At 43.6% G+C, this 12,225-nt stretch overlaps 1 protein-coding gene across 1 annotated transcript in view; it reads left to right on the top strand.

The window, feature by feature from the left end:
* Positions 1-680: 680 nt before the first annotated feature.
* LOC147718153 (secreted Ly-6/uPAR-related protein 1-like) overlaps positions 681-12,225 on the top strand; it is a 28,914-nt gene continuing 17,369 nt past the window's right edge. Inside the window, exon 1 of the mRNA XM_086919228.1 lies at positions 681-864. Coding sequence (XP_086775354.1) covers positions 813-864 — 52 coding nt within the window. The 5' untranslated portion in view covers positions 681-812. The remainder of the gene's footprint in view (positions 865-12,225) is intronic.

Below are 12,225 nucleotides of genomic sequence, written 5' to 3'. Positions count from 1 at the left end.
GGTGACATGACCCAGTGTATTAATGTCCATGCTGCTCTGTGCCCCAGGCATCACACAGGTGCAATACTACAAGGGCTCATCTATATCCAGGCTCCTGGGGGCCTCTATCCTCACACACACAGTCATTCACCTCAGGTCACATACCCCACCCTGGGCCCCTCCTCCCTAGTGGGGGCAGTGACCAACACTCAACATCTCACCCAAAGTTTGAGCCCAGGACTTGTGCACAAATGGATGTTTCTAAGGACTTGTGCCAGTAACAATAGCAACTGGGAAGCTTTCATTAATTACATGCCAGGATCTCTCATTCTTTGTTAAAGAAAGTGAAACCTACTGTTGATTGTGTACCCACACCTGCTTCGCGTGCCGGAATGTATTTTGTTTATAGGGGTAGTGACTCTTACGAAAAAAAATACTTTTGTAATTAATATCTTTCAAACTTAGTAAGTTAAGATATTGTTCTTGGGGTGCATTCAATGAAAAATCTGAACAATAGAGTCAAAACAGGAAACGCGTGTGTATTGTGTACACGTGTTGCCAAGATCTGCATTTACACAACATTGTGATGCTATATAAAGGCAGCACAGACTCATATCAGGCAGAGATACCATTTGACACAAAGACATCACATACATACATTACACACAGACATCACAAATACAGCTCAAACCTATCTCAATCCCAGACCTCACATCCATATCCCACATACTGACATCACACACAGACCTCACACAGAAATATCAAGCACAGGTAACGCACACATACATCACCAGCATCCCTTCTTCCCAATAACTGCTCCATCACTTTGAAGGATGAAGGCTGTCTTGGGGTCTCTTCTGGCTGCTGCCCTCCTTGTTGGCACAGGTAAGACCCATAAAGGATACACATTGATGTGTGGGGCTGTACATGCCTGGTCACCTCTAGAGCTACCTGTGTAAGATTGTGCATGTCTAGTCACATCTGAATGTACCTGTGTAGGGTAAGCTGTGTACACCTAGTCATTTCCAAATCTACCCTTTGTGAGGCTGTTCATGTCTGGTTACATCTGAATGTGTAGGGGGCGTTGTGTACATCTAATAATTTCCGAATCTACCTGTGAGAGACTGTGCATGGTTGCTTTTCTTTCGCTCTACCTCTGTGGGTCTTTACATGCCTGGTCACCTTTGGATCTACCTCTGTTGGGCTGTATATGACTGGTCACCTTTACAGCTACCTGTGTGGGGATATACAAGCCTCGTCTTCTTTAGATGTACCTGTGTATGGCTGTGCATGACTGCTCCTCTTAATTCTAGCTGTGTGGGTCTGTGTATGACTTGGCACAAATGAATGTACCTGTATAGGGCTAGCCATGCATAACTTGTCATGACTGGTCACCTTTAGATCCACCTGTGTGAGGCTATACAAGCCTTGTCTTCTTTGGATGTACCTATGTGGCGCTGTTTATGCCAAGCCATCTTTAGATATATTGGTGTGGGGCTGTGCATGACTGCTCATCTTCAATCTACATGTGTGGGGCTTTGTATGACTGGTCACACCTGAATATACCTGTGTAGGGCAAGCTGTGCATAGAGAGTCATTTCTAAATCTACCTGCATGAGGCTGTCTATCACAGTCTATCTTTTGATCTACTAGTGTGGGGCTGTACATGCCTGGTCACTCGCCTTTGTATGTACATGTATGGTGCTATACATGCCTGATCCTCTTAAAGTGTACCTTTGAGGGGCTGAGAATGCCTGATCACATTTAGATCTACCTGCGTGGGGCTATACAGGCAACATCTTCTTTGGATGTACCTGTGTGGGGCTGTGAATGTCTAGCCATCTTTAGATCTGTCTGTGTAGGTCTTTACATGCCTTGTCTCCTTTGCATGTACCTGTGTGGAGATGTGTATGTCTAGTCATCTTTTGATCTACCTGTGTGGAGTTATTCAAGCCTCTTCTTCTTTGGCTTTACCTGTGTGGGTCTGTGTATGTCTAATCATCTTTATATCTACCTGTGTGGAGCTATACAAGCCTTGTCTTCTTTGGATGTACCTGTGTGGAGCTGTGTGTATGACCGGTCATCTTTAGATGTACCTGTGATGGGCTGGGTATGACTAGTCATCTAAAGATGCATACATGGTCACTTGTAGATGTTACTATGAGGGGGTGGGTATAAAGTGTCATCTTTGTATCTGCCTGTGTGGGGCTGTAAATGCCCAGTCATCTTTAGATGTACTTCTGTGGGGCTATGCATGACTGGACATGTTTAGACCTACCTGTGTGAGAATGTGTATGATTGGTTGTCTTAAGATTTGCCTGGGTGGGGCTGTGAATGCCCAGTCATCTTTAGAAGTACCTGTGTGTGGATGTGTATTACTAGTCATCTTTAGATCTACTTATGGGGGATGTACATACATGGTCACTTGCAGATCTAACTGTGGGGGCTGTGCATGACTGGTCGCCATTACATGCACATGTGTGGATTGTGTGAGACTGGTCACATTTAGAAAATGAGCCCGATTCACAGAGCTAACTTAAAAATCCTAAACGTATTACTCATGGTATTCACCGAATGCACTTATGACTCTCTTAAGTTTTCGTCCACACTCAGGCCGGAATTTCTGCCACCGGAGTGTAAGCTCCGCACCCAGAGTGTAAGCTCTGCACCGGGAGTGGAAGTTCCACACCCGGTGAGGAATTTCCACCATTGGGCCGAAATATCGGCTTACGGGCCAGAATACACACAATCTGGTGTTAATGGAGTATGTCTGATGCATTGTGGGTATTTCGGCCTGGAAGTGAAGATTCCAGCCCGATGGTGGCACCTCACTCCGGGTGTGGACCAACTTTCGAAGTTAGCTCAGGTTGACCGATACATTATCTCATTTGAAAAAGGAGGATGGGTGCCATTTTTCAGCACCCTAGTGATGGGACCAACAATCCTCCTCCAATTTTTTGCAGTTAGTACATGAAGTACTCTATGCTGCGGATGTGCAGTGGACGCATGCAGCGGGCCCTCCACTGGTGCACCAAAGGTAAGCCCGTTTGCACCCATCCATGCCTGGTTTGCACTTAGCACCATGCCCTCTTACCCGCCACATAATTTACATGAAGTTTACTCATGAGAGAGCTGCTGGCTTTTAAAAGTAGGAAAAATCAATCCTGGAATAAGACCCTGTCAGCATCGCTGGCTTAAAAATACATCTTTTGTCAAGGCATTGATCGCCACCCTCTGACAAACACCAACAGATAAAATGTTCAGAATGAATCTAACCCAAACGGTCCATGAACCCACACACAAAGCGGGCCATACTCTAGTTGACATCTTTACAATAATCCAGCTTTCTCGCTTACTACCATATTATCACTGACTTGGTCAGACCACAATGCCGTCATGTTTTATTTATAGATTCCCAATACCCCCAGCAACACAACTCACATGGCACTAACCCAAGCCTGGTGAAAGCTGAGCCTGTAAAACTGAACCAGGTCCTATCCGACACAATACCTTATGCCATGAGGGACTTGACAACAACATCACTAACTATTCAAATTGGTTACACTCAGCAATTGGTGCCTATAAAATCATTTAACAACCATAAAAACAAGCTGTCCGCCCATGGGTTCTACGATAAACTCAGATGGCAGAAACAAGTTTGTCGCGAACAAGAAAGTAAATGGATTGAGAAGTATGATAGTAATGAGAAACAAAAATTCAAAAATGTATCCGATTATAAAAAAATTAATTAAGCAGGAAAAACATTATCCTATTTTACAGACAAACAATTAATTCTTTAATTAATCAATTAGTTGATCGGCAATCAAATGTTCTGTAACAAATTGTAAGAATTCTCTCAAAATAAAGTAGCCAATGTCTACAATGATCTTGCATTAACTGAGGGGGTTACTAAAACTTCTACTGAAGTCCTTTCATCATCACTAGTATTAAATAGACTAATCAAATGTTCCCCTCCTATAGTAAATCAGGTTAGCAGCCTGCTGGTTCTGGTTAATTCTGGATCACCATCTGATCCATGTCCCCCAGCAACATTACAGAAGGCTTCAGAGACTGTAGTGCCGCACCAGACGAAGGTAGTTAATGTGATGATGAGGATGGGACATTTTCCAAAAGACTAGAAAAAGTTATCTATTTTACCTCCCTTAAAAAATCCACAACTCCCCCTTGAAACCAACAGCTATCGCCCAATATCTTGCCTCCATTTCCAGCCAAAGTAGTGGAAAAGCAATGAAGATAGAGCTTATCTCTTCTCTGGAAACAAACCTTCTTCTAGACCACATCCAATTTGGCTTTAGCAATGGGCATACTACATAAACAGCCCTAATTGTGGCAACATAATGATTTAGAGTCTGCTTTGATCAAGGAGGAAAAGCTACCCCAATCCTCCTAGATTTATCGGCAGCTTTTGATACAGTCAATCCCAAAGTCCTACTAAATTACCTGAAGAGTTTAGGAATAAAGGGCACCCTACACTCAGAGCGTTCCTTTGAGGAAAAGAAAAATCAGTATTCCTTAACGGATTCGTTTCCACCCACTTCACCCTGCCTCATGGTTCTCCACAGGGATCGTTGCTCAGCCTGACTCCTTTTAACATTTACGTTACACCCCTTGCTAGTCTCATGAGATCCTTTAACTTCTCCTTGGTTTCAAATGCTGATGACACACAAATTATTGTATCAGTCTCCAGTGACCTTTATAAAACCGTTGTTATACTCCAGGGCTGCATGGAAGGAGTGGGGAGGTGGATGAAGAATAACAGCTTGAAAATAAACGTTGGGAGGTTGGTGATGGCTTTGCTGATCTCTTCCAATGTGATTTTGCCCTCTAGGAGATTTATGTCATCTTCAGAGAGGTACAGCAGGTAGAGTCAGTTGAGTAATATATCCTTCTCTTTGTGATCTTTTCTCACTGATGCTGTGTAAAGGGACTTATAATAAAAAGCAAATACCTCTGCAATGTTTAGGAGGACCTGGGTGAGGTGGTGATGGGGACATATTTCCACTTAAGAAATAAAGCGAGAGTGTAACATGTAACACCTTTGCAGAGAGTCTTGGTGTTACATGTTACACAATGGGGTGACGTAGTGCTACAGTTGGGTGTATTAGCTCAGGAGAAGTGAGATATGATGCTCTCACAGAAGGGTGTGTGGGTTACAAGAAAACCTTTTGAGGTACTACTTAGAGCTTGATGGTCCAGATGCAATTAAGTATCACAAAAGGGATCTTTGGTTAATCAAACCTAATCATTATGCTGAAAACCTTGCTCCTCTAACCACAAATGGATGGAAGCCACCCGGGGTGCAATAGAGGTGTAGGCAGATAACTAGTGGGAGGATGCAGTCCATGTTCAGAACTCAGGTGTGGAAGTGTGGGTGCTGTATTGCAGTGAGAATGTGTGCTATGAACCATGTGGTTCTGTGCAAACTCAACAGATGAATTATGTAACATGCTGAGAGTTGTTCAGGTGTGGTTAGTAACAGTTTTGACATAATGAGAATGAAGTGTGTGATTGTACTCCGAGGAATTAAGATGAATATTACAGAGCTCTGCGTGTGGTGAATTTATTTGCATGCTCCTAGGCTATGGAGGACGCTACATCTGGAGACAAATAGGGTATATGTGCCCCGAATAAACACGATTGTTCTCCCTGATAGTTTGTAATGGTCCAGCAAACTGCTTGTGCATGCCACATGCGTTCAAGTTGATGGAAAGCAGTCTGAAGTTGGCACTGCTCCAGCCCAGACACAGCAGTGGAACAGTTGAAGGCCCAACCGCGGAGCGCTTGAGAAAAGCGTTGAAAAGAGAGCCACAATACAGAGAAATAACTCAAACAAAACAAAAAGACAGCAAAGACATTCAGTTACGAGAAACAGAAAACAAGCTCACCATCAAGGATGAGTAAAGTGCTATACAGCTTCTGAAGGAGCATGAGGACCCAAGCTCAAGCACAAGGCCAGTGCTTAAAAAAGGTGCAGCTTCAGGTGCTCAGCAAACCAATCAGAACAGCACCTGCTCTCAACAACAGCTTAGGGAAGAGCTAAATACATGACAGCCACGTTCCTGAAACTAACACCGTGAAGGAGAAGAATTTTGAAGCCAGGTGAACTGCTGCATAAAGATGTTGTTGATTTTATATATGCCCTGGAAGAAGTAGATTATAACAAAACCATTAAATACCTAATGAACCTTTCTGGTAATGGAGTAAAAGAAAGACAGAAGAAAATCTCACAAACTGATGTAATATCATACTGTCAGGTCAAAGAAGCCTTGGGAACCAAGTTCAATCTTATGCCAAACGTCCAATAAGAAAGGAACATTTTCAATCAAGTGGAACAACGATATGGTGAAACGATGGATGAATTTGTTGAGACTTGCAGGGCTGGACTGGCCTTAGGGGGCACCAGGTGTTTCTCTGGTGGGCCTCTAGGGTGGGGGCCAGTTTTGGGCCCTTTGGGGACATTTTTGTTACCGGGGGTCTGCATTTTTGGCCCCTGTACCAAAATCAGCCGAAACCGGCCCTTTCAAACTGCTCGGCTGCACCTCCCCTCACTCCAGGGGGCACCTGCCAAGCAGTTTGTCAGGGCCGGTTTCGGTTCCCATTCCGGCCATGGAGACTTGATGTGCCAAGCAAACACTGCAAGTTTAATGGTTATAATGACGGAGAAGCCATATGCCTCCGAGTCATCAATGGCTGGCTTTCAGACTCATTCTGAAGATGCATTTTGAGAGAGATACTTGCTTGAAGGGGCAATAAAAACTTGAATCAACAAGCTGCTGCTATGTAAGCTGGAGAAGCGAAAACGCAATCAGTGTTCATCATGAAAAGCAAGCTCAAGTACAACGTAGATGAACGCAAGTCAACATCTCCAAAGAAGATAAAGTTGTGTTTGTTATGTCGGTTTTTGCTTCCCCATGAAGGTAAACATCCAGGCATAGAACAGATGTGAAAAGGATGTGAGAAAGAAAACTACTTCATAGTAGTTTGCACGGCAAAATAGAAACCAACTGCATTACAGCGAGAATAATAAGCAACATCAGTTACAACATGTAGAAGCCAAGAAAAGTTAATTGTCATAATGTCATCCTACAAAGGCTCTTCAACCTCATTATCAACCACGAGTGTTGAAGATAGATGTGCGATGATGGTATTGACCAAATATTAACATACACATGTAGGTTTTGCTGCTTGAAGAGAACAACAAAGGACAATGACTTACGAACAAAGTAAACAGCAGAATTAATTTGTACACTGTCTCAAAATTCCGATAAATGTCAACGGCGGCCCCATAACCTTTATCATAGACAGTGGTGTGTCAACTAACATTATGGCAGTCAAACAATTTAACAGCCTGTCTCCTGTTCCTCAACCTGTCAAACACAAAGTTATACATTTGGGCTGCCGCCAAACCATTGCCCAGTGAAAGGTCGTTCATTGCAAATATGCAACATAACTCAATGTTAGTGCAAATGCCAATTTACGTTTTACAAAGAACTTTATCCAGTGCATGCTTCCTCAGGTTTGACACTGCTGCTGACATGAGACGATATCCCTCAACTATAACCCCATTGTCAATTTGAAACTATGAGTCAGTTTCAGTCATTGTTTTATGGCTTGGGAAGGTTCAAGAAAATGAATGAGCAACTTCATATTAATTAAGACATTCGCCCAGTAGCACTCCAGAGTCACATTTCACGTGCAAGACGCCATTGAGAAAGAACTGCAAAGCTGTTGAAGCATGAAATCTTTGAGAACCTCCCGGTCCTACGTCATGGCTGTCACCAATAGTGGTGGTGCCAAAAAATGACAGTGGAGTAGCGGTGCGCATCTATGTTGAAATATGCTAGGCCAACAAAGCAATTGAGAGGGAAAGACTTCCTAGTCCACACATAGAGGACCTGTTCATGCAGCTAAATAGAGCCAAAGTCTTCTCCCATCTTGACCTTAACAAAGGACACCATCAACACAAGCTGGAAGAGAACTGTAAGCACATTACTACATGTTCCCTACACCAACCAATGTGAGGTGGCCGAACTGAGTCCATGCCTCACAACCAGTAAACAATCATTCACAACCCTGGTGGCATGATACTCTGTGGCATGTGACTTGCATAGCATTCTACTCGAAACTCTGCACAGAAAAAGCACAGTTAACATTCAGGTCATGCGGAGAGCCAAATAAGTAAAATTACAGACGATGTTCCTTGATGAAGTAAGTGAACAGCAGTTTTTTGTCTGGAAATGTGGTAATGACCCCACACTGAATGAGGAAATTAATGAATGGTCATCTTTCTCTTATCTCCCCAGTGTATGACTGCAGGGCTCGCCTGCCCCCTCTACCCTATGATGCCTAACTAAAATTTAGAACATGTAGGTCACAGATGATACCTGTCTGTAACTTTATTTTCATTTTAAATAGGTTTTCTTATATTGTGTGCTTTTAATTGTGTATATATGTGGAGGGTCTGCGTGATAGAGGGGTGACCACATGTTTGCATTTCTTGTTGCACACAATAGGCAAGTTGTGTCAAAGCATGAGACAAGACTATGTAATGGGGACATATGTACCCCAACAAATGAAATATAGTTGTATGTTTTCTCTTTCCTAGCAGAGAAAATAGGTTCATTATGGTTTGTATGTTTGCATGCATGATTCATGTTATTTGTCTGAATGCACTAGTCTAAAGTAAGCATGAGCGAATTTTGCGGATCTCGCGTTCGCGAATTTTGCGGATTTGCGGATTCGCAATCCGCAAAATCCGCGAATTCCCGCAAATTTGCGGATTTTTTTTTTTTGTGTTCGCCCGTGTTTCTGCCAGTTCGCGAGGGTTTTGTACACTTTCGCAAATTGCGAACTTACCTGTCGGGTCGCAAGTTTCGCGAACTTGTTGTTTCTACGTGTCCAGCCTGTTTGGGACACTCTTCTTCATCACTGCCACTCTCTGTCACCACTGCCACTCTCTGACTACTCATGCCACCCTCTGGCCCACCCATGCCACCCTCTGTTTCATCACCACACCCTCTGGTTGTCCAGTGTACATTATTTTCGGCAAAGCAAAGCACACCTTCCCTGCCTCAAGTGACCTGAATTAATTTGGGGCTGATTCATGTGTCACAGAATATTTTTTTAGCTGGCACCTGCTTCCTTAGTGCGCCCTGATTAGTGATCTTTTGCACTTGCTAAGTGCTTTCATTGTTGCAAAATTAGTTACAACACCTGCCCTGCCCCAACTGACAATAATGAATTAGGGGCTGATTAATGGATTTTAACTTCCAGCCTGGCTCCTGCTTAATTCAGGACCTTTGTGGCATATGTGTAACTATTCTGAGGTTCAGAGCAGGGTCACATAATAGTTTCAACTGGCAACTGAACTCTGGAGGGGCCCCTCAGGAAGCACTCCAGGAAATGGCTACTAATGATGAGCCTGAACTTTTGAACCTGGTAAGTAGTTACTTTCAGTTTTGCTAAGATCGTATTTCTGCAATTTTGCACTTATTCGCGGGGCGCGAACTCACGCGAACAGTGCGAGCAGTGCGAGCAAAATCCGCTGCTCGCGGATTTGCGGATTTTGCGGGAAATTCGCAAATCTCGCGGATTGCGGATTTCCCGAAAATCCGCAAAATCCGGGAGCGGAACGGATTTTCCGCCCACGCCTAGTCTAAAGTTGGAAATATCATTCACTAATCGTAGGGATTCAATATATTTCTCAGCCTAATGATCCTTGGGGCCATATCACAGGTTGAAACATTAGGGGGATGAGAGCACACTGCTTCATCTCCCAGCACAATTGACCCCATAGCATTATGGTAAATGTAGTTCACTTTAAATGCTTAATTTGGCTGAAGTGTTTCTCCAAAGTTGGTGCAGGTTAGTGCTGTGAATCTCTAGACACATGGGTTTTCTGATATTATGCTTCATCAGTACAGATAAAAAAACAAGCTCAATGGCTCAAGGGAGCCATTTCAAACAAAAGGGGATGGGAGCACACTTCCTCACCTCCCACCACAGTTTACCCCTTAGCATTATGGTAAATGCAGTACAATTTAAATGCTTTTGTGTATTTTTGCTGAAGCGTTTCACCAAAGTTGGTGCTGATTAGTACTGTGAATCTTTAGACATATGTGTTTCTGGATATTATCCTTCATCAGTAGAGATGAAAAACTAAATTTATCTAGAGATGCTGAGAAAACTGCCACAATCCTCTCAGGTCTGAGTGCCTCCCCCTGGGGCACTGGTGCATCTCCAAAAGCTTGTCAGCTCAATGGGTCAAGAGAGCCTTTTCAAACACAAGGGGGATGGGAACACACCTATTCTGTTTAAATAGGCCCCCATGAGCTAGCAAGTTGACAAGCTTTCGGTGCAGATCCCTCAATCTCTAGGGTATACTAAGGGCAACACAACTGATCTCTCAATCTGGAGAGATCACATTAACATAGGTTAACCCTCTTGCGTGTAGTTATTCATAGTATGTATCTTCACTTCCTCGTATACTGCTTAGATGCAGCTAGTGATCCACTGGGAGCAATCTTCAAGGACTGCAACCTTTTGCTTAAGTCTGGCTGTTGATATGTTTGCCTGTCTGGGTCCTTTAACCTCCTATCCAACATGTGTAGTCAATTATGAACTGATGCAAAGTCAGAGCACATGGATTGCATTTCTGCAGTAAGCCCTGACATAGTAGTGTCAAAGGCCACCATTTTAGGGCCCAAAGTAGAGGTTTTCATGAGAATTGGGTTTAGTGCTATTTCTACCATAGTGTCCTGTTTTGGGGTGCTCCGCACTATATTGTCCACAAGAGCTCCAGAAAAGAGCAGATGCTGAGACGTCCTTGAGGACAGCATGTGGTGACTTGTGAGTAGTTGTGGGAGACTAGATGACATGGGACAGTAAAAAAACATTTCTGCCATGGTGTGAGGGTAAATCATATGACCCAATTACAGGACAATGTCAAAGACAGTAGTTAGAGGCAACTCTGTCATCAGCCTACAGGAAGGGTGCACTTCGTATGAGGTGACCATAGGGTAGCCAGACCATTTGAGGTGACCTGGTCAGTCGAGGATGAGTGCTATTTAAATGCCCTTTCTTTTTTTTCTTTTAAAATTCTTTTTATTGATGACAAAAACAGGGTATATCTGTCATATTACAGCACATTAGCAATGGACAGACGGCATTAAGAGACTTGATATACTTCACAATTACAAAAATATGCATTGTTATGTTAACTTTCCTTCCCCTTTAACATAAAGACCAAGTTGTTCCTCATGTGGGCTGGGAGTACAGTACAGGCAGCAAACATTTGTCTTCCCTAAATGAGTTCCACTTACCCCATATATAAACCCACTTCATCGGGCAACTGCGGCTTTCGTATATTGTCTTTTCTGATAACATGCACCAGTCCATGCCCTCCGTCCATGCATGGAGTATTGGTGTTTCAGGAGCACCTCCTGATTTATCTATGTTCCGTTTGGCTATTGTCTTTACCCGCATAACCAAGGCCCTTTCTTTACTGTTCAAATCTGTAGCCCCTCATACATTTAGGAGGCACAATTTAGGCTCTGGCTTCAATGTCAACCCTAGTGTCTCTCCAATACAGCGGACACTGCTCCCCAAAATTTCTTTATGTACATGCAGTGCCACATTATGTGGTAAAACATGACTACAGTGCCTCCTACAATTCGGATATACCCCGCGACCTATCTTAACTATAGTGTAGCAAGAGAAGTAGAATGTATTTACTATCTTGAGATGTATTAATTTAAATCTTGAGGAAAAGGCAGCCTCCGGGGGGGGAGGCCAGCACTCCCTGCCACTTCTCATCAACTAGTTCCCCAATATCTCCTGTCCAGTGCTCCCGAAATTGAAGCAGGGGTCAGGAGAAGTGTTAATTTTGTATAGGTCAGGGAGATTGCTTTACGATCCATACAGTCCATAAGGATTCTGTTTTCCAGTGGAGAGGACTCAGGGAGCCCCCCCCCTGCAGGGATGGCCACCTGGAGAGCATGTCTGATTTGTATGTATCGAAACAACTCTGTATCTGCTAGATCATATTATCTCTGTAGTGTTGCAGAGAGAACCACCCCTCCTTGTGCCCATAAGTTTCCCATTCGCGGGATACCTATGAGGTCCCATCTTTCAAAACCTTTGACGTTTCTCAGGAATCCCAGTTATTTAGTATCCCATAATGGGGAGGCCTGTGTGACCTTCTTTGCCCATACCAGGCTGTCTGTC

Source organism: Lissotriton vulgaris, chromosome 4_2, assembly GCF_964263255.1.
Source record: "Lissotriton vulgaris chromosome 4_2, aLisVul1.2, whole genome shotgun sequence".
In the NCBI taxonomy this organism is placed as follows: Eukaryota; Metazoa; Chordata; class Amphibia; order Caudata; family Salamandridae; genus Lissotriton; species Lissotriton vulgaris.
Note: the sequence above shows the minus strand (reverse complement) of the source record. Positions and strands in the feature narration are given on the sequence as shown.